This window comes from Anomalospiza imberbis, chromosome 3, assembly GCF_031753505.1.
Source record: "Anomalospiza imberbis isolate Cuckoo-Finch-1a 21T00152 chromosome 3, ASM3175350v1, whole genome shotgun sequence".
Classification (NCBI taxonomy): domain Eukaryota; kingdom Metazoa; phylum Chordata; class Aves; order Passeriformes; family Viduidae; genus Anomalospiza; species Anomalospiza imberbis.
Window position 1 is genome coordinate 1,243,263 of NC_089683.1, and position 23,146 is coordinate 1,266,408.

The window sequence follows — 23,146 nt, forward strand, 5'->3', positions numbered from 1 at the left end:
TCCCTGTCCCTAACGCTGTCCCTGTCCCCAGGCCATGGCGCTGTCGCTGTCCCTGTTCCCTGTCCCTGTCCCTGTCCCCTGTCCCCTGTCCCCTGTCCCTGTCCCTAACGCTGTCCCTGTCCCCAGGCCATGTCGCTGTCGCTGTCGCTGTCGCTGTCCCTGTCGCTGTCCCCTGTCCCTGTCCCTGTCCCTAACGCTGTCCCTGTCCCCAGGCCATGGCGCTGTCCCTGTCCCTGTCCCCTGTCCCTGTCCCTGTCCCTGTCCCTAACGCTGTCCCTGTCCCCAGGCCATGGCGCTGTCCCTGTCCCTGTCCCCTGTCCCTGTCCCCCTGTCCCTGTCCCTAACGCTGTCCCTGTCCCCAGGCCATGTCGCTGTCGCTGTCGCTGTCCCTGTCCCCTGTCCCCCTGTCCCCTGTCCCTGTCCCTGTCCCTAACCCTGTCCCTGTCCCCAGGCCATGTCGCTGTCGCTGTCCCTGTCCCCTGTCCCTGTCCCTGTCCCTGTCCCTAACGCTGTCCCTGTCCCCAGGCCATGTCGCTGTCGCTGTCGCTGTCGCTGTCGCTGCTGGCGCTCCTGGCCTGGGGGGGGGCGCGGGCGCTGCTGCCCCCCGGGGAGCTCCGAGGTGAGGGGGGAGGGGAAATTGGGGGGAGGGAAATTTGGGGAAGGGGAGGGGGGGTCACGGGGGTCTCATTTGGGGGGGGTTTGGGGTCACGGGGGTCTCATTTTGGGGGGGGGTCACGGGGTCTCATTTGGGGGGGTTTGGGGTCACGGGGTCTCATTTTGGGGGGGGTTTGGGGCGGATTTGGGGTCACGGGGTCTCATTTTGGGGGGGGTCACGGGGTCTCATTTTGGGGGAGTTTGGGGTCACGGGGTCTCATTTTGGGGAGTTTGGGGTCACGGGGTCTCATTTTGGGGGTTTGGGGTCACGGGCTTTCGTTTTGAGGGGGTTTGGGGAGGATTTGGGGTCACGGGGGTCCCATTTTGGGGAGGGGGGTCACAGCATCTCATTTTGGGGGGTTTGGGGTCGCGGGGTCCCATTTTGGGGTTTTGGGGTCACAGCATCTCATTTTGGGGGGGTTTGGGGAGGATTTGGGGTCACGGGGGTCTCATTTTGGGGCTGCTTGGGGGGGTCACATTTTGGTGGAGTCGCAGGGTCTCATTTTTGGGGGGTTTGGGGTCACGGGGTCTCATTTTGGGGTTTTGGGGTCACGGGGTCTCATTTTGGGGGGGTTTGGGGTCACGGGGGTCCCATTTTTTGGGGGGATGGGGGGTCATGGATTTTTTATTTTGGGGGGCGGTCGCAGGTTTTAATTTGGGGGGGGTTGGGGAGGTGGGGTCACAGGGTCTCTTTTCCCCAATTTCCCCCCACTTTTCCCTCCTGATTGTCCCACATTTTCCCCACTCTCCCCCCACTTTTCCCCAATTTTCCCGCCCTTTTCCCCAATTTCCTCTGCTTTTTCCACCCTTTCCCTCATCCCCCCCCCCCGTTTTCCCCCATTTCCCCCCCTTTTTTCCCAACTTTCTCCCCAATTTTTCCCCACTTTCCCCCACCTTTTCCTCAATTTCCCCCATTTCCCTCCCATTTTTCCTGTATTCTCCCCAATTTTTCCCCATTTCCCCCCTCATTCCCTCCCTTTTCCCCCCTCTTCCTCCCCAATTTCCCCCTGCTTTCTCCACTTTTCCTTCTTTTTTCTCCCAAATTCCTGCCCTTTTCTCCAATTTCCCCCCCAATTTCCCTCCAATTTTCCCTTATGTTTTCCCTTTTTTCTCCCAATTTTCCCCAATTTCCCCCCAGTTTTCCCCCTCTCCCCCTCCCTCTTTCCTCCCTCTTTCCCCCTTGATTTCCCCACACTTTTCCCACCACTTTCCCCCCATTTTTTCCCCCAATTTCCCCACAATTTCTCCCTAATTTCCCCACCACTTTTCCCCGAATTCTCCCCCACTTTTCCCCCAGTTTTCCCCCACTTTTCCCCCCCCGTGTCCCCCCGAATTCCCCCCAGCGTGCCCCGATTTCCCCAGAGCTGTCGGCAGCGGGCAGCCGGCTGGTGGACGCGGAGCTGGAGCGGGGCGCTGCAGGGCGTGCGCAGCATGCAGGCGCTGCTGCAGCGCAGCGGCCGCGGGCACCGGGAGCTGCTGCGCTCCCTGCAGCAGGCGCAGCGCGGCAAGGAGGTGGGAACGGGATCGGGATCGGGATTGGGAACGGGAATGGGATTGGGATTGGGAATGGGATTGAGAACAGGTTCAGGAATGGGATTGGGATTGGGATCGGGAGTGTAGCGCAGCGGCCGCGGGCACCGGGAGCTGCTGCGCTCCCTGCAGCAGGCGCAGCGCAGCAAGGAGGTGGGAACGGGATGGGGAACGGGATTGGGATTGGGAATGGGATTGGGAATGGGATTGGGATTGGGATTGGGATCGGGAGTGGGAGCGCAGCGGCCGCGGGCACCGGGAGCTGCTGCGCTCCCTGCAGCAGGCGCAGCGCGGCAAGGAGGTGGGAACGGGATTGGGGAACGGGAACTGGAATGGGATTGGGATTGGAAATGGGATTGGGAATGGGATTGAGATTGGGAATGGGATTGGGAATGGGATTGGGAATGGGATTGGGATTGGGATTGGGAATGGGATTGGGATTGGGATTGGGATTGGGAATGGGATCGGGAATGGGATTGGGATTGGGATTGGGAGTGGAGTGCAGCGGCCGCGGGCACCGGGAGCTGCTGCGCTCCCTGCAGCAGGCGCAGCGCGGCAAGGAGGTGGGAACGGGATGGGGAACGGGATTGGGATTGGGAATGGGATTGGGATTGGGATTGGGATTGGGATTGGGTGTGGAGTGCACGGATGCGGGCACCGGGAGCTGCTGCGCTCCCTGCAGCAGGCGCAGCGCTGCAAGGAGGTGGGAATGGGATCGGGATCGGGATTGGGATTGGAATTGGGAATGGGAATGGGAATGGGAACGGGAATGGGAATGGGATTGGGATTGGGATTGGGGATGGAATTGGGATTGGGAGTGGAGTGCACGGATGCGGGCACCAGGAGCTGCTGCGCTCCCTGCAGCAGGCGCAGCGCGGCAAGGAGGTGGGAACGGGATCGGGAACGGGAATGGGAATGAGAATGGGGACAGGATTGGGAATGGGATTGGGAAAAGGATTGGGAACGGGAATGGGATTGGGAGTGGGATTGTTAAGGGGAACAGGAATGGGAATGAGGTCAGGAACAGGAATGGGAACGGGAACGGGAATGAGGTCGGGAATGGGAATGGGATTTGGAACAGGAATGGGAATGGGGTGGGATTGGGATGGAGATAGAAACAGGAATGGGATGGGGTTGGGATGGGATCAGCGTGGTCCAGGAATGGGATTGGGATGGGGTTGAGAATGGGAATGGGAGCAGGATGGGAACAGGATGGGATCAGGTGAGGAATGGGATGGGGATGGGAAAAGGATGGGATCGGGATGGACTGGGAATGGGATGTGGGATAGGAATGGGATGGGCTGGGAATGGGGGAAGCCATCCCAGGAATGGGGGATGCTGTCCTGGAAATGGTGTGTCCTGGATCCTGGAGTGTCCCGAGAGTCTGGGAATGCTCTGTCAGGGGTCGGTGTGTTCTGGGAACAGGGAACGCTGTGCCAGGAACAGGGAATGCTGTGCCAGGAACAGGGAATGCTGTGCCAGGAATTGGGGTGTTCTGGGAACAGGGAATGCTGTGCCAGGAACAGGGAATGCTGTGTCACGGATCAAGGAATGCTGTGCCAGGAATTGGGGTGTTCTGGGAACAGGGAATGCTGTGCCAGGGAACAGGGAATGCTGTGTCAGGGATTGGGGTGTCCTGAGAACAGGGAATGCTGTGTCAGGGATTGGGGTGTTCCGGGACCAGGGAATGCCGTGTCAGGAACAGGGAATGCTGTGGTCAGGGATTGGGGTGTTCTGGGACCAGGGAATGCTGTGTCAGGAACAGGGAATGCTGTGTCAGGAACAGGGATTGCTATCCCGGGAACAGGGAATGCTGTGTCACGGATCAAGGAATGCTGTGCCAGGAATTGGGGGTGTTCTGGGAACAGGGAATGCTGTGCCAGGAACAAGGAATGCTGTGCCAGGGATTGGATATTCTGGGAGCAGGGATTGCTATCCCGGAATCAGGGAATGCTGTGCCAGGGATTGGGGGTGTCCTGAGAACAGGGAATGCTGTGCCAGGGAACAGGGAATGCTGTGTCAGGGATTGGGGTGTTCTGGGAACAGGGAATGCTGTGTCAGGGATTGGGGTGTTCCGGGACCAGGGAATGCTGTGCCAGGAACAGGGAATGCTGTGTCAGGAACAGGGATTGCTATCCCGGGAACAGGGAATGCTGTGCCAGGGATTGGGGTGTTCCGGGACCAGGGAATGCTGTGTCAGGAACAGGGAATGCTGTGTCAGGAACAGGGATTGCTATCCCGGGAACAGGGAATGCTGTGTCAGGGATTGGATATTCTGGGAGCAGGGATTGCTATCCCGGAATCAGGGAATGCTGTGTCAGGGATTGGGGTGTCCTGAGAACAGGGAATGCTGTGTCAGGGATTGGGGTGTTCCGGGACCAGGGAATGCCGTGTCAGGTACAGGGAATGCTGTGTCAGGAACAGGGAATGCTGTGCCAGGGATTGGGGTGTTCCGGGACCAGGGAATGCTGTGCCAGGAACAGGGAATACTGTGTCAGGGATTGGGGTGTTCCGGGACCAGGGAATGCTGTGCCAGGAACAGGGAATGCTGTGTCAGGAACAGGGATTGCTATCCCGGGAACAGGGAATGCTGTGTCAGGGATTGGGGTGTCCTGAGAACAGGGAATGCTGTGTCAGGGATTGGGGTGTTCCGGGACCAGGGAATGCCGTGTCAGGAACAGGGAATGCTGTGTCAGGGATTGGGGTGTTCCGGGACCAGGGAATGCCGTGTCAGGAACAGGGAATGCTGTGTCAGGAACAGGGATTGCTATCCCGGGAAAAGGGAATGCTGTGTCAGGGATTGGGGTGTTCTGGGAACAGGGAATGCCGTGTCAGGAACAGGGAATGCTGTGTCAGGGATTGGGGTGTCCTGGAAATCTGGGAATGCCGTGCCAGGATCGGGGTGTCCCGGGAATCTGGGAATGCTGTGCTGGGACTCAGCTGCTCCCAGGACTCTGGGAATGCTGCTGTGCCCGGGATTGCTCTGTCCCAGGGCTCTGGGAATGCTGAGTGGAAACTGGGGGTGTCCCAAGGCTCTGGGAATGCCATGCTGGGGATCGGGGGTGTCCCAGGAGTCTGGGAATGCCATGCTGGGGATCGGGGTGTCCCAAGGCTCTGGGAATGCCATTCTGGGGATCGGGGTGCCCCAGGAGTCTGGGAATGCCATGCTGGGGATCGGGGTGTCCCAGGAGTCTGGGAATGCCATGCTGGGGATCGGGGTTGTCCCAGGAGTCTGGGAATGCCGTGCTGGGGATCGGGGGTGTCCCAGGACTCTGGGAATGCCGTGCTGGGGATCGGGGTGTCCCAGGAGTCTGGGAATGCTGTGCTGGGGATCGGGGTGTCCCAGGAGTCTGGGAATGCTGTGCTGGGGATCGGGGTGTCCCAGGAGTCTGGGAATGCTGTGCTGGGGATCGGGGTGTCCCAGGACTCTGGGAATGCTGTGCTGGGGACTGGGGTGTCCCAGGAGTCTGGGAATGCTGTGCTGGGGATCGGGGGTGTCCCAGGACTCTGGGAATGCCATGCTGGGGATCGGGGTGTCCCAGGAGTCTGGGAATGCCATGCTGGGGATCGGGGTGTCCCAGGAGTCTGGGAATGCCGTGCTGGGGATCGGGGTGTCCCAGGACTCTGGGAATGCCGTGCCGGGACTCGGCTGCTCCCGGGGCTCTGGAACACGGCGCTGACGGCAGCGTTCCCGGCAGGAAGCGGTGCAGCTGGCGCGGCAGAAGGAGCAGGAGCTGTCGGCGCGGGGCGAGCGCTGCAACGCCTCGGTGCTGGAGCTGTGGGAGCGCTGCAAGCCCTGCCTGCGGCAGCGCTGCCTCCGCTTCTACTCCCGCACCTGCCGCAGCGGGGCCGGGCTGGTGGGCCGCCAGGTGAGCGACCGCAGCGCCGGGAAACAGCGGGGAAGTAAGGGGGAAACCACGGGGAAACAATGGGGAAACAACGGGGAAATCGTGGGGAAATCATGGGGAAACCCCAGGAAACAGCAGGGAAACAGTGGGGAAACACCAGGAAACACCAGGGGAAAAATGGGGGAAACACCAGGAAACAGCGGGGAAACACTGGGGAAACACCTGGGAATAAATGGGGGAAACACTGGGGGAAACAACGGGGGAACACTGGGGAAACACCGGGAAAAAGATGGGGGGGGGTTGGAGATGATCCCATTCCCGTTAGCCAGAGGGTCAGCGGCTCAGGGGACATGGGGGATACCGGGAAAAGGGGATTTGGGATGATCCCATTCCCACATTTGGGCTGATCCCATTCCCATTCCCATTCCCATTCCCATTCCCATTCCCATTCCCATTCCCATTAGTGACTGCAGGCAGGTAGGTGAGGGGGCACTGGGATACCAGGAAAAGGGGATTTGGGATGATCCCGTTCCCACCAGGAAAAGGGGATTTGGGATGATCCCGTTCCCACATTTGGGATGGTCCCGTTCCCACATTTGGGATGGTCCCCGTTCCCACATTTGGGCTGATCCCATTCCCCCCATTTGGGATGGTCCCGTTCCCACATTTGGGCTGATCCCGTTCCTGTTAGTGACTCCAGGCAGGTGAGGGGCACTGGGATCCCGGGAAAAGGGGATTTGGGATGACCCCGTTCCCACATTTGGGATGGTCTCGTTCCCACATTTGGGATGATCCCGTTCCTGTTAGTGACTCCAGGCAGGTGAGGGGCACTGGGATCCCGGGAAAAGGGGATTTGGGATGATCCCGTTCCCACATTTGGGATGATCCCGTTCCTGTTAGTGTCTCCAGGCAGGCAGGTAGGTGAGGGGCACTGGGATACTGGGGATTTGGGATGGTCCCGTTCCCACATTTGGGATGATCCCATTCCCACATTTGGGATGGTCTCATTCCCACATTTGGGATGGTCCCATTCCCACATTTGGGATGGTCCCCGTTCCCACATTTGGGCTGATCCCGTTCCCACATTTGGGATGGTCCCGTTCCCACATTTGGGATGGTCCCGTTCCCACATTTGGGATGATCCCGTTCCCGTTAGTGACTCCAGGGAGGTGAGGGGCACTGGGATCCCGGGAAAAGGGGATTTGGATGATCCCGTTCCCACATTTGGGATGGTCCCGTTCCCACATTTGGGCTGATCCCGTTCCCACATTTGGGATGGTCCCGTTCCCACATTTGGGATGACCCCGTTCCCACATTTGGGATGGTCCCGTTCCTATTAGTGACTCCAGGCAGGTGAGGGGCACTGGGATCCCGGGAAAAGGGGATTTGGATGATCCCGTTCCCACATTTGGGATGCTCCTGTTCCCACATTTGGGATGGTCCCATTCCCCCATTTGGGATGGTCCCGTTTCCACATTTGGGATGCTCCCGTTCCCACATTTGGGATGGTCCCGTTCCCACATTTGGGATGGTCCCGTTCCCACATTTGGGCTGATCCCGTTCCTGTTAGTGACTCCAGGCAGGTGAGGGGCACTGGGATCCCGGGAAAAGGGGATTTGGGATGATCCCGTTCCCACATTTGGGATGATCCCGTTCCTGTTAGTGACTCCAGGCAGGTGAGGGGCACTGGGATCCCGGGGAAAAGGGGATTGGATGATCCCATTCCCACATTTGGGATGATCCCGTTCCTGTTAGTGACTCCAGGGAGGTGAGGGGCACTGGGATCCCGGGAAAAGGGGATTTGGGATGATCCCATTCCCACATTTGGGATGATCCCGTTCCTGTTAGTGACTCCAGGCAGGCAGGTAGGTGAGGGGCACTGGGATACCGGGGATTTGGGATGATCCCGTTCCCACATTTGGGATGATCCCATTCCCGTTCCCGTTGGTGAATCCAGGCAGGTGAGGGCCACTGGGATCCCAGGAAAAGGGGGAATTCAGCCTCACCCTGCTCCCGTTCCCATTAACTGGAAAACTGCTGGGGCAGGGATCCCACATCACACGGGAATAGCGGGAATGGGGGATTCTGCCCTGATCCCGCTCCCAGAGGGGCTCCAGGTGATGGATCCCACATCACACAGGGATCCCAGGAATGGGGGATTCTGCCCTGATCCCGTTCCCAGAGGGTCTCCAGGTGCAGGATCCCACATCACACAGGGATCCTGGGAATGGCAAGGTTTTGATCCCATTCCTAGAAGTTCTCCAGATGTGGGATCCCACAGAGATACTGGAAAGGAGGATTCTGCCCTGATCCCATTCCCAGAGGGTTACCAAGTGTAGGATCCCGGGAAGGGCTGGGCTTTGATCTCATTCCCAGAGGGTCTCAGGTGTGGGATCCCACATGGCACAGGGATCCCAGGAAAGGGGAGATTTTTGTCCCAATCCCATTCCCAGAGGATCTCCAGGTGCAGGATCCCGGGTGCATGGCCCAGGGATCCTGGGTTGTGATCCGGTTCCCAGAGGGTCTCTGGTGTGGGATCCCAGGAACAGCGTGTTCTGACCCCGTTCCCAGAGGATCTCCAGGTGTAGGATCCCGGGTGCATGCCCCAGGGATCCTAGGTTGTGACCCCATTCCCAGAGGATCTCCAGGTGCAGAATCCCGGTTGCGCGGCCTGGGGATCCCAGTTGTGACCCCGTTCCCAGCGGATCTCCACTTGCAGGATCCCGGGAAGGCCCATGATCTGACCCCCGTTCCCAGAGGATCTCAGGTGCAGGATCCCGGGAAGGCCCATGATCTGACCCCGTTCCCAGAGGATCTCAGGTGCAGGATCCCGGGAAGGCCCGTGATCTGACCCCGTTCCCAGAGGATCTCAGGTGCAGGATCCCGGGAAGGCCCGTGATCTGACCCCGTTCCCAGAGGATCTCCACTTGCAAGATCCCGGGTGCATGGCCCAGGGATCCCGGGTTGTGATCTGACCCCGTTCCCAGAGGATCTCAGGTGTAGGATCCCGGGTGCATGGCCCAGGGATCCCGGGTTGTGACCCCGTTCCCAGAGGATCTCAGGTGCAGGATCCCGGTCGCGCGGCCCGGTGATCCCAGTTGTGACCGCGCTGCCGTCTGCAGCTGGAGGAGTTCCTGAACCGCTCGTCGCCCGTGTCCGTCTGGCTGGACGGCGAGCGCCTGGAATCGCTGCAGAGAGCGCGACGGGCGCCAGGAGCGGCAGCTGCAGGACCTGGAGGAGCGCTTCGGCCTCCTGGAGGACGGCGTCGAGGACATCTTCCGCGACAGCTCCCGCGTCCAGGGCCGCCTCCATCCCTTCTTCCAGGCGCCCCTTTGGCGGCTTCCGCGAGGCGCTGGGGGCCGCCGGCGCAGCGCCTGCGCTTCCCGCGGCGCTCCCGGCGCTTCTCCGGCGCCTTCTTCCCGCTCTTCCAGCGGCCGCACGGCGGCTTCCAGGAGCTCTTCCAGCCGCTCTTCCAGATGACCCAGCGCATGCTGGAGGACGCCCAGGGCAGCTGGGAGATGCCCTCGGCGGAGTTCGGGACAGGTAGGAGGGAGGGGAGCGGGGCCGGGGGATCCCAAATTCCGGCGGGTTTAGGGACGAGGTTCCCCGGAAAGTCCTCGGAGCTTCTGAGGGTGGGCTCGGGTCCTACAGGGAATTCCCGTGGAAGCGTGGGAATCGCGAGCTCTGCTGGTCGGGGACTTCGGGGCGTTGGCCCACCTCGATCCCGGCCGCCGTCACGGGAATGGGGCTTTGTTGGGAATGTTGCAGCTGTTTGGGTTTTTGGGAATGCTGCTGATGTTTTTGGGAATGTTGCAGGTGTTTGGGTTTTCTGGGAATTCTCTTGATGTTTTTCGGGAATGCTCTTGATGTTGTTTTTGGGAATGTTGCAGCTGTTTGGGTTTTCTCGGAATGCTGTTGATGGTTTTGTAGGGAATGTTGCGTTTGGTTTTTCTGGGAATGCTGTTGATGGGTTTTATTTGGGGACATGTTGCAAGTGTTTGGTTTTTCTGGGAATGGTGTTGAGTTTTCTTTGGGAATGTTGCAAGTGTTTGGTTTTTCTGGAAATGCTGATGGTTCTGTAGGGAATGTTGCAGCTGTTTGGGTTTTCTGGGAATGGTTTTGATGTTTTTTTTTGGGAATGTTGCAGCTGCTTGGGTTTTCTGGGAATTCTCTTGATATTTTGGGGGGAATATTGCAGCTGTTTAGGTTTTCTGGGAATGCTGCTGATGGGTTTTTTTTTTGGGAATGTTGCAGCTGTTTGGCTTTTCTGGGAATGCTCTTGATAATGTTTTTGGGAGTGTTGCAGGTGGTTTTTTTTTGGGATTACAGCCGAATTTTTTTGGTGTTTGTTTTTTTTGGGATTGGTACCAATGTTTTTTGGGTGTTTGCTTTTTTTTGGGATTACAGCCAATGTTTTTTTTGGGAATGTCGCAGCCGGTGCCGTCGTCACCGTCTGCCAATGCAGCCCCGGGGATGGGAGGGGCCCAAATTCCAAGGAAAAATCGCCCAAATTCCAAGGAAAAAATGGCTATTCTGGCACCTGGGGGGAGCTGCCGGGGCTGGGGGGGATTCGGGGAGCTGAAGCCGGCCCGGAATTCCCGCAGAATCCCGGAATTTCAGCAATGACCGGATGGTTTGCCGGGAGATCCGGCGGAACTCGGCCGGCTGCCTGCGGATGCGGGATGAATGCGAGCAGTGCCGGGAGATCCTGGCCATGGGTGAGCCAGGAACGGGGATGGGGATGGGAACGGGGATGGGGATGGGATGGGGATGGGGATGGGGAACGGGGATGGGGATGGGGATGGGGAATGGGAATGGGGATGGGAATGGGAACTAGGATGGGAACAGGGAATGGGGATGGGAATGGGAACGGGGATGGGGATGGGAATGGGAACGGGGAAGGGAATGGGGACGGGGATGGGGAATGGGAATGGGGATGGGAATGGGGATGGGAATGGGGATGGGAATGGGAGTGGGGACGGGGATGGGGAATGGGAATGGGGATGGGAATGGGAACTAGGATGGGAACAGGGAATGGGGATGGGAATGGGGATGGAATGGGAACTAGGATGGGAACAGGGAATGGGGATGGGGATGGGGATGGGGATGGGGATGGGAATGGGGACGGGAAAGGGAATGGGGATGGGAATGGGAACAGGGATGGGAATGGGGATGGGAATGGGGATGGGGATGGGAATGGGGAATGGGAATGGGAAAGGGGACAGCAATGGGGATGGATGGGAATGGGAATGGGGACAGGAATCAGGAAGGGAATGGGGATGGGAATGGGAATGGGGACCGGAATGGGAATGGGGACAGGAATGGGGATGGGAACAGGAATGGGAATGGGGACAGGAATCAGGAAGGGAATGGGGATGGGAATGGGAATGGGGACCGGAATGGGAATGGGGACAGGAATGGGAATTGCGAATGGGAATGGGGATGGGAATGGGTATGGGAATGGGGACGAGGATGGGGAATGGGAATAGAACTGGGGATGGGAATGGGGATGGGAAGAGGGATGGGAATGGGGAATGGGAATTGGAATGGGAATGGGAACAGGGATGGGGATGGGGATGGGGACGGGGACGGGGATGGGGATGAGAATGGGGATATGAATGGGAATGGGAACAGGGATGGGGATGGGAATGGGGATAGGAATGGGAACAGGGAACGGGAATGGGGATGGGAAAGGGCACAGGAGTGTGGATGGGAATGGGGATGGGGAATGGGAACTAGGATGGGAAAGGGAACTGGGATTGGAATGGGAATGTGGATGGGAAAGGGAACTGGGATGGGAATGGGAAAGGGGACAGGGATGGGGATGGGAACGGAGATGGGATTGGGGAAGGGTTTGGAATGGAAAACCGGGACTGCGAATGGGGAGGGGAATGGGAACAGGGATGGGGATGGGAATGGAGATGGGGACGGGAAAGGGGATGGAAAACTGGGAATGGGGATTGGGACGGGGAGGGGGTATGGGGATGGGAATGGGAAAGGGAACTGGGATGGGGAGGGGAATGGGAACTGGGAATGGGGATGGGATTGGGATGGTGATAGGGACAGGGACAGGGATGGGGGGCAGAGTTTGTGGTATGGGGTGGGTCTGGGGGGGTTTGGGGTTTTGGGGTGCAAGGGGTGCATTTTGGGGTCTGGGATGAGTCAGGACAGGACAGGATGGGGTGGGATGGGACGGAATGGGATAGGGAGGGACAGGATGGGATGGGATGGGATGGGGTAGGATGGGACGGAATGGGGTAGGATGGGGTAGGAAGGGGTAGGATGGGATGGGATAGGATGGGGCAGGATGGGGTAGGATGGGACGGGATGGGGTGGGATGGGGTAGGATGGGGTGGGATTGGGACGGGATGGGGTAGGGTGGGACAGGATGGGGCAGGATGGGGTAGGATGGGACAGGATGGGGTGGGATGGGATGGGATTGGGTAGGATGGGATGGGGTAGGATGGGGTGGGATGGGACGGGATGGGGTAGGATGGGATGGGATGGGGCAGGATGGGGTAGGATGGGACGGGATGGGGTGGGATGAGCCCCCAGGGCCGTGCTGACCCCATCCCATCCCATTATCCCATGCCAGACTGCGGGCAGGAGGATCCCTCGCAGCAGGAGCTGCGGGAGCAGCTGGAGGACGCCGTGCGCGTGGCCGAGCGCTTCACGCGCCGCTACGATTCCCTGCTCCGGGAATTCCAGGAGGAGATGCTCAACACCTCCGGCCTGCTGGACCAGCTGAACCGCCAGTTCGGCTGGGTGTCCCGCCTGGCCAACCATTCCCTGGGCTCCGACGGCTTCCTGCAGGTCACCACGGTGAGGCCGGCGGGACGGGGGCCGGCAGCGGGGCTGGGGAGTCGGAAAGTGGGACAGGGCCACAAGGAGCCCTTTGTGCTCCGGCCGGGAATCTCTTGGCTGTGCCGGCTGCGGCGCCGGGACGGGAGCCAAGGTCAGGGGCCCGCTCGGGGCTCTCCCGCGGCAGCTCCGACCTCGCAGCTCCGGGCTCTGCCGCGGGCTGAGCCCGCTGTGGCGGTTCCAGGTGCTGTCCAAAGCTCCGAATCCCGAGGATCCGTCGGCGCCGCCGGACACGCAGGTGACGGTGCAGCTCTTCGACTCGGAGCCGCTGGAGCTGACGGTGCCCGGGCACATCCCGTGGGACGATCCCCAGTTCATGGAGATCGTGGCCGAGCAGGCGCTGCAGCACTTCAAGGAAACGCCGTGTAAGCCCGGGACCTTCCCAAAAAATCCCCCCCCGTCGGATGCCACCGGGCTCATCCCGATTTTTCCCTCGTTCCCAGAGAGTAGCCAGGCGATGCCGCCGCCGCCGCCGGCCCTCCGGATCCCCCTTCCCGGGGGGAATTGTCACCCTCGCTGCAAGCTCTCCCTCCTGACCCTTCCTGCTGCCAAACAGAAAATAAAGGTAGAGTTCAACGCCCTGGCTCTGCTTCTGCAGTTTGTGGGATAATCCCGGCGGAAAAACGAGAAAAAACAGCCTCGGATCCGTCACTGTGAAATTGTGGAGCTGTGGAATCAGGATGTGCTCCAAAATTTGATCCAGGAGGAGCCTCGCAGGATTAGGGAATTGTCCACATCCCATGGACACGGATCCCAGTGCCAGGGCCTGTCCCAGTTCATGGACACGGATCCCAGTGCCAGGGCCTGTCCCCATCCCATGGACACGGATCCCAGTGCCAGGGCCTGTCCCAGTGCCATGGACACGGATCCCAGTGCCAGGGCCTGTCCCAGTTCATGGACACGGATCCCAGTGCCAGGGCCTGTCCCAGTTCATGGACACGGATCCCAGTGCCAGGGCCTGTCCCAGTGCCATGGACACGGATCCCAGTGCCAGGGCCTGTCCCCATCCCATGGACACGGATCCCAGTGCCAGGGCCTGTCCCCATCCCATGGACATGGATCCCAGTGCCAGGGCCTGTCCCAGTGCCATGGACACGGATCCCAGTGCCAGGGCATGTCCCCATCCCATGGACACGGATCCCAGTGCCAGGGCCTGTCCCATCCCATGGACACGGATCCCAGTGCCAGGGCCTGTCCCCATCCCATGGACACGGATCCCAGTGCCAGGGCCTGTCCCAGTGCCATGGACACGGATCCCAGTGCCAGGGCCTGTCCCAGTGCCATGGACACGGATCCCAGTGCCAGGGCCTGTCCCAGTGCCATGGACACGGATCCCAGTGCCAGGGCCTGTCCCAGTGCCATGGACACGGATCCCAGTGCCAGGGCCTGTCCCAGTGCCATGGACACGGATCCCAGTGCCAGGGCCTGTCCCAGTCCATGGACACGGATCCCAGTGCCAGGGCCTGTCCCCATCCCATGGACACGGATCCCAGTGCCAGGGCCTGTCCCCATCCCATGGACACGGATCCCAGTGCCAGGGCCTGTCCCAGTTCATGGACACGGATCCCAGTGCCAGGGCCTGTCCCATTGCCATGGACACGGATCCCAGTGCCAGGGCCTGTCCCAGTGCCATGGACACGGATCCCAGTGCCAGGGCCTGTCCCAGTGCCATGGACACGGATCCCAGTGCCAGGGCCTGTCCCATCCCATGGACACGGATCCCAGTGCCAGGGCCTGTCCCCATCCCATGGACACGGATCCCAGTGCCAGGGCCTGTCCCAGTCCATGGACACGGATCCCAGTGCCAGGGCCTGTCCCAGTTCATGGACACGGATCCCAGTGCCAGGGCCTGTCCCAGTGCCATGGACACGGATCCCAGTGCCAGGGCCTGTCCCAGTGCCATGGACACGGATCCCAGTGCCAGGGCCTGTCCCCATCCCATGGACACGGATCCCAGTGCCAGGGCCTGTCCCCATCCCATGGACACGGATCCCAGTGCCAGGGCCTGTCCCAGTGCCATGGACACGGATCCCAGTGCCAGGGCCTGTCCCCGTCCCATGGACACGGATCCCAGTGCCAGGGCCTGTCCCAGTGCCATGGACACGGATCCCAGTGCCAGGGCCTGTCCCCGTCCCATGGACACGGATCCCAGTGCCAGGGCCTGTCCCCATCCCATGGACACGGATCCCAGTGCCAGGGCCTGTCCCATCCCATGGACACGGATCCCAGTGCCAGGGCCTGTCCCCATCCCATGGACACGGATCCCAGTGCCAGGGCCTGTCCCAGTGCCATGGACACGGATCCCAGTGCCAGGGCCTGTCCCAGTTCATGGACACGGATCCCAGTGCCAGGGCCTGTCCCAGTGCATGGACACGGATCCCAGTGCCAGGGCCTGTCCCAGTGCATGGACACGGATCCCAGTGCCAGGGCCTGTCCCAGTCCATGGACACGGATCCCAGTGCCAGGGCCTGTCCCCATCCCATGGACACGGATCCCAGTGCCAGGGCCTGTCCCAGTGCCATGGACACGGATCCCAGTGCCAGGGCCTGTCCCATCCCATGGACACGGATCCCAGTGCCAGGGCCTGTCCCCATCCCATGGACACGGATCCCAGTGCCAGGGCCTGTCCCAGTGCCATGGACACGGATCCCAGTGCCAGGGCCTGTCCCAGTGCCATGGACACGGATCCTAGTGCCAGGGCCTGTCCCCATCCCATGGACACGGATCCCAGTGCCAGGGCCAGTCCCATCCCATGGACACGGATCCCAGTGCCAGGGCCTGTCCCCATCCCATGGACACGGATCCCAGTGCCAGGGCCTGTCCCAGTCCATGGACACGGATCCCAGTGCCAGGGCCTGTCCCAGTTCATGGACACGGATCCCAGTGCCAGGGCCTGTCCCCATCCCATGGACACGGATCCCAGTGCCAGGGCCTGTCCCAGTGCCATGGACACGGATCCCAGTGCCAGGGCCTGTCCCAGTTCATGGACACGGATCCCAGTGCCAGGGCCTGTCCCCATCCCATGGACACGGATCCCAGTGCCAGGGCCTGTCCCCATCCCATGGACACGGATCCCAGTGCCAGGGCCTGTCCCAGTTCATGGACACGGATCCCAGTGCCAGGGCCTGTCCCAGTTCATGGACACGGATCCCAGTGCCAGGGCCTGTCCCCATCCCATGGACACGGATCCCAGTGCCAGGGCCTGTCCCAGTGCCATGGACACGGATCCCAGTGCCAGGGCCTGTCCCAGTGCCATGGACACGGATCCCAGTGCCAGGGCCTGTCCCAGTGCCATGGACACGGATCCCAGTGCCAGGGCCTGTCCCAGTGCCATGGACACGGATCCCAGTGCCAGGGCCTGTCCCAGTGCCATGGACACGGATCCCAGTGCCAGGGCCTGTCCCCTTCCCATGGACACGGATCCCAGTGCCAGGGCCTGTCCCAGTTCATGGACACGGATCCCAGTGCCAGGGCCTGTCCCAGTGCCATGGACACGGATCCCAGTGCCAGGGCCTGTCCCAGTGCCATGGACACGGATCCCAGTGCCAGGGCCTGTCCCAGTCCCATGGACACGGATCCCAGTGCCAGGGCCTGTCCCCATCCCATGGACACGGATCCCAGTGCCAGGGCCTGTACCAGTTCATGGACACGGATCCCAGTGCCAGGGCCTGTCCCAGTGCCATGGACACGGATCCCAGTGCCAGGGCCTGTCCCATCCCATGGACACGGATCCCAGTGCCAGGGCCTGTCCCAGTTCATGAACACGGATCCCAGTGCCAGGGCCTGTCCCAGTCCATGGACACGGATCCCAGTGCCAGGGCCTGTCCCCATCCCATGGACACGGATCCCAGTGCCAGGGCCTGTCCCCATCCCATGGACACGGATCCCAGTGCCAGGGCCTGTCCCCATCCCATGGACACGGATCCCAGTGCCAGGGCCTGTCCCAGTGCCATGAACACGGATCCCAGTGCCAGGGCCTGTCCCCATCCCATGGACACGGATCCCAGTGCCAGGGCCTGTCCCAGTGCATGGACACGGATCCCAGTGCCAGGGCCTGTCCCCATCCCATGGACACGGATCCCAGTGCCAGGGCCTGTCCCCATCCCATGGACACGGATCCCAGTGCCAGGGCCTGTCCCTATGCCATGGACACGGATCCCAGTGCCAGGGCCTGTCCCCATCCCATGGACACGGATCCCAGTGCCAGGGCCTGTCCCCATCCCATGGACACGGATCCCAGTGCCAGGGCCTGTCCCCATCCCATGGACACGGATCCCAGTGCCAGGGCCTGTCCCAATGCATGGACACGGATCCCAGTGCCAGGGCCTGTCCCAGTGCCATGGACACGGATCCCAGTGCCAGGGCCTGTCCCCATCCCATGGACACGGATCCCAGTGCCAGGGCCTGTCCCCATCCCATGGACACGGATCCCAGTGCCAGGGCCTGTCCCAGTGCCATGGACACGGATCCCAGTGCCAGGGCCTGTCCCAGTTCATGGACACGGATCCCAGTGCCAGGGCCTGTCCCAGTTCATGGACACGGATCCCAGTGCCAGGGCCTGTCCCAGTTCATGGACACGGATCCCAGTGCCAGGGCCTGTCCCAGTGCCATGGACACGGATCCCAGTGCCAGGGCCTGTCCCCATCCCATGGACACGGATCCCAGTGCCAGGGCCTGTCCCCATCCCATGGACACGGATCCCAGTGCCAGGGCCTGTCCCAGTGCCATGGACACGGATCCCAGTGCCAGGGCCTGTCCCAGTTCATGGACACGGATCCCAGTGCCAGGGCCTGTCCCCATCCCATGGACACAGATCCCAGTGCCAGGGCCTGTCCCAGTTCATGGACACGGATCCCAGTGCCAGGGCCTGTCCCAGTTCATGGACACGGATCCCAGTGCCAGGGCCTGTCCCAGTCCATGGACACGGATCCCAGTGCCAGGGCCTGTCCCAGTCCATGGACACGGATCCCAGTGCCAGGGCCTGTCCCCATCCCATGGACACGGATCCCAGTGCCAGGGCCTGTCCCCATCCCATGGACACGGATCCCAGTGCCAGGGCCTGTCCCAGTCCATGGACACGGATCCCAGTGCCAGGGCCTGTCCCCATCCCATGGACACGGATCCCAGTGCCAGGGCCTGTCCCAGTGCCATGGACACGGATCCCAGTGCCAGGGCCTGTCCCAGTGCCATGGACACGGATCCCAGTGCCAGGGCCTGTCCCCATCCCATGGACACGGATCCCAGTGCCAGGGCCTGTCCCCATCCCATGGACACGGATCCCAGTGCCAGGGCCTGTCCCAGTGCCATGGACACGGATCCCAGTGCCAGGGCCTGTCCCAGTGCCATGGACACGGATCCCAGTGCCAGGGCCTGTCCCAGTGCCATGGACACGGATCCCAGTGCCAGGGCCTGTCCCAGTGCATGGACACGGATCCCAGTGCCAGGGCCTGTCCCCATCCCATGGACACGGATCCCAGTGCCAGGGCCTGTCCCATCCCATGTACACGGATCCCAGTGCCAGGGCCTGTCCCAGTTCATGAACACGGATCCCAGTGCCAGGGCCTGTCCCAGTTCATGGACACGGATCCCAGTGCCAGGGCCTGTCCCAGTTCATGGACACGGATCCCAGTGCCAGGGCCTGTCCCATCCCATGGACACGGATCCCAGTGCCAGGGCCTGTCCCAGTTCATGGACACGGATCCCAGTGCCAGGGCCTGTCCCCATCCCATGGACACGGATCCCAGTGCCAGGGCCTGTCCCCATCCCATGGACACGGATCCCAGTGCCAGGGCCTGTCCCCATCCCATGGACACGGATCCCAGTGCCAGGGCCTGTCCCAGTTCATGGACACGGATCCCAGTGCCAGGGACTGTCCCCATCCCATGGACACGGATCCCAGTGCCAGGGCCTGTCCCCATCCCATGGACACGGATCCCAGTGCCAGGGCCTGTCCCAGTGCCATGGACACGGATCCCAGTGCCAGGGCCTGTCCCAGTCCATGGACACGGATCCCAGTGCCAGGGCCTGTCCCAGTTCATGGACACGGATCCCAGTGCCAGGGCCTGTCCCCATCCCATGGACACGGATCCCAGTGCCAGGGCCTGTCCCATCCCATGGACACGGATCCCAGTGCCAGGGCCTGTCCCAGTTCATGGACACGGATCCCAGTGCCAGGGCCTGTCCCAGTCCATGGACACGGATCCCAGTGCCAGGGCCTGTCCCAGTGCCATGGACACGGATCCCAGTGCCAGGGCCTGTCCCAGTGCCATGGACACGGATCCCAGTGCCAGGGCCTGTCCCCATCCCATGGACACGGATCCCAGTGCCAGGGCCTGTCCCCATCCCATGGACAAGGATCCCAGTGCCAGGGCCTGTCCCCATCCCATGGACACGGATCCCAGTGCCAGGGCCTGTCCCAGTTCATGGACACGGATCCCAGTGCCAGGGCCTGTCCCAGTTCATGGACACGGATCCCAGTGCCAGGGCCTGTCCCAGTGCCATGGACACGGATCCCAGTGCCAGGGCCTGTCCCCATCCCATGGACACGGATCCCAGTGCCAGGGCCTGTCCCCATCCCATGGACACGGATCCCAGTGCCAGGGCCTGTCCCAGTTCATGGACACGGATCCCAGTGCCAGGGCCTGTCCCAGTTCATGGACACGGATCCCAGTGCCAGGGCCTGTCCCAGTGCCATGGACACGGATCCCAGTGCCAGGGCCTGTCCCAGTTCATGGACACGGATCCCAGTGCCAGGGCCTGTCCCAGTGCCATGGACACGGATCCCAGTGCCAGGGCCTGTCCCAGTTCATGGACACGGATCCCAGTGCCAGGGCCTGTCCCCATCCCATGGTCACGGATCCCAGTGCCAGTGCCTGTCCCCATCCCATGGACACGGATCCCAGTGCCAGGGCCTGTCCCCATCCCATGGACACGGATCCCAGTGCCAGGGCCTGTCCCAGTTCATGAACACGGATCCCAGTGCCAGGGCCTGTCCCAGTTCATGGACACGGATCCCAGTGCCAGGGACTGTCCCCATCCCATGGACACGGATCCCAGTGCCAGGGCCTGTCCCAGTCCATGGACACGGATCCCAGTGCCAGGGCCTGTCCCAGTGCCATGGACACGGATCCCAGTGCCAGGGCCTGTCCCCATCCCATGGACACGGATCCCAGTGCCAGGGCCTGTCCCCATCCCATGGACACGGATCCCAGTGCCAGGGCCTGTCCCCATCCCATGGACACGGATCCCAGTGCCAGGGCCTGTCCCAGTTCATGGACACGGATCCCAGTGCCAGGGCCTGTCCCAGTGCCATGGACACGGATCCCAGTGCCAGGGCCTGTCCCAGTTCATGGACACGGATCCCAGTGCCAGGGCCTGTCCCAGTTCATGGACACGGATCCCAGTGCCAGGGCCTGTCCCAGTGCCATGGACACGGATCCCAGTGCCAGGGCCTGTCCCAGTGCCATGGACACGGATCCCAGTGCCAGGGCCTGTCCCAGTCCATGGACACGGATCCCAGTGCCAGGGCCTGTCCCAGTGCCATGGACACGGATCCCAGTGCCAGGGCCTGTCCCCATCCCATGGACACGGATCCCAGTGCCAGGGCCTGTCCCAGTGCATGGACACGGATCCCAGTGCCAGGGCCTGTCCCCATCCCATGGACACGGATCCCAGTGCCAGGGCCTGTCCCAGTGCCATGGACACGGATCCCAGTGCCAGGGCCTGTCCCAGTGCCATGGACACAGATCCCAGTGCCAGGGCCTGTCCCAGTTCATGGACACGGATCCCAGTGCCAGGGCCTGTCCCCATCCCATGGACACGGATCCCAGTGCCAGGGCCTGTCCCCATCCCATGGACACGGATCCCAGTGCCAGGGCCTGTCCCATCCCATGGACACGGATCCCAGTGCCAGGGCCTGTCCCCATCCCATGGACACGGATCCCAGTGCCAGGACCTGTCCCCATCCCATGGACACGGATCCCAGTGCCAGGGCCTGTCCCCATCCCATGGACACGGATCCCAGTGCCAGGGCCTGTCCCAGTGCCATGGACACGGATCCCAGTGCCAGGGCCTGTCCCAGTGCCATGGACACGGATCCCAGTGCCAGGGCCTGTCCCAGTTCATGGACACGGATCCCAGTGCCAGGGCCTGTCCCAGTGCATGGACACGGATCCCAGTGCCAGGGCCTGTCCCAGTGCCATGGACATGGATCCCAGTGCCAGGGCCTGTCCCAGTGCCATGGACACGGATCCCAGTGCCAGGGCCTGTCCCCATCCCATGGACACGGATCCCAGTGCCAGGGCCTGTCCCAGTGCATGGACACGGATCCCAGTGCCAGGGCCTGTCCCCTTCCCATGGACACGGATCCCAGTGCCAGGGCCTGTCCCCATCCCATGGACACGGATCCCAGTGCCAGGGCCTGTCCCATCCCATGGACACGGATCCCAGTGCCAGGGCCTGTCCCAGTGCCATGGACACGGATCCCAGTGCCAGGGCCTGTCCCAGTTCATGGACACGGATCCCAGTGCCAGGGCCTGTCCCCATCCCATGGACACGGATCCCAGTGCCAGGGCCTGTCCCAGTTCATGGACACGGATCCCAGTGCCAGGGCCTGTCCCATCCCATGGACACGGATCCCAGTGCCAGGGCCTGTCCCCATCCCATGGACACGGATCCCAGTGCCAGGGCCTGTCCCAGTGCATGGACACGGATCCCAGTGCCAGGGCCTGTCCCAGTGCCATGGACACGGATCCCAGTGCCAGGGCCTGTCCCCATCCCATGGACACGGATCCCAGTGCCAGGGCCTGTCCCCATCCCATGGACACGGATCCCAGTGCCAGGGCCTGTCCCCATCCCATGGACACGGATCCCAGTGCCAGGGCCTGTCCCCATCCCATGGACACGGATCCCAGTGCCAGGGCCTGTCCCAGTGCCATGGACACGGATCCCAGTGCCAGGGCCTGTCCCAGTTCATAGACACGGATCCCAGTGCCAGGGCCTGTCCCAGTGCCATGGACACGGATCCCAGTGCCAGGGCCTGTCCCAGTGCCATGGACACGGATCCCAGTGCCAGGGCCTGTCCCAGTGCCATGGACACGGATCCCAGTGCCAGGGCCTGTCCCCATCCCATGGACACGGATCCCAGTGCCAGGGCCTGTCCCCATCCCATGGACACGGATCCCAGTGCCAGGGCCTGTCCCCATCCCATGGACACGGATCCCAGTGCCAGGGCCTGTCCCCATCCCATGGACACGGATCCCAGTGCCAGGGCCTGTCCCATCCCATGGACACGGATCCCAGTGCCAGGGCCTGTCCCCATCCCATGGACACGGATCCCAGTGCCAGGGCCTGTCCCAGTTCATGGACACGGATCCCAGTGCCAGGGCCTGTCCCAGTGCCATGGACACGGATCCCAGTGCCAGGGCCTGTCCCAGTGCCATGGACACGGATCCCAGTGCCAGGGCCTGTCCCAGTTCATGGACACGGATCCCAGTGCCAGGGCCTGTCCCAGTGCATGGACACGGATCCCAGTGCCAGGGCCTGTCCCAGTGCATGGACACGGATCCCAGTGCCAGGGCCTGTCCCAGTGCCATGGACACGGATCCCAGTGCCAGGGCCTGTCCCAGTCCATGGACACGGATCCCAGTGCCAGGGCCTGTCCCCATCCCATGGACACGGATCCCAGTGCCAGGGCCTGTCCCAGTGCCATGGACACGGATCCCAGTGCCAGGGCCTGTCCCATCCCATGGACACGGATCCCAGTGCCAGGGCCTGTCCCCATCCCATGGACACGGATCCCAGTGCCAGGGCCTGTCCCAGTGCCATGGACACGGATCCCAGTGCCAGGGCCTGTCCCAGTGCCATGGACACGGATCCTAGTGCCAGGGCCTGTCCCCATCCCATGGACACGGATCCCAGTGCCAGGGCCAGTCCCATCCCATGGACACGGATCCCAGTGCCAGGGCCTGTCCCCATCCCATGGACACGGATCCCAGTGCCAGGGCCTGTCCCAGTTCATGGACACGGATCCCAGTGCCAGGGCCTGTCCCATCCCATGGACACGGATCCCAGTGCCAGGGCCTGTCCCAGTTCATGGACACGGATCCCAGTGCCAGGGCCTGTCCCCATCCCATGGACACGGATCCCAGTGCCAGGGCCTGTCCCAGTTCATGGACACGGATCCCAGTGCCAGGGCCTGTCCCAGTCCATGGACACGGATCCCAGTGCCAGGGCCTGTCCCAGTGCCATGGACA

The 23,146-nt window shown here is 62.1% G+C and overlaps 1 protein-coding gene across 1 annotated transcript in view; it reads left to right on the forward strand.

Annotated features, from left to right (window-relative positions):
- The first annotated feature begins 274 nt into the window (after positions 1-274).
- LOC137471950 (clusterin-like) overlaps positions 275-23,146 on the forward strand; it is a 76,638-nt gene continuing 53,766 nt past the window's right edge. Inside the window, 12 exon segments of the mRNA XM_068186656.1 lie at positions 275-316; positions 526-619; positions 2,017-2,060; positions 2,062-2,166; positions 5,883-6,053; positions 9,155-9,223; positions 9,225-9,359; positions 9,361-9,384; positions 9,386-9,575; positions 10,637-10,750; positions 12,628-12,854; positions 13,078-13,458. Coding sequence (XP_068042757.1) covers positions 290-316; positions 526-619; positions 2,017-2,060; positions 2,062-2,166; positions 5,883-6,053; positions 9,155-9,223; positions 9,225-9,359; positions 9,361-9,384; positions 9,386-9,575; positions 10,637-10,750; positions 12,628-12,854; positions 13,078-13,458 — 1,581 coding nt within the window. The 5' untranslated portion in view covers positions 275-289.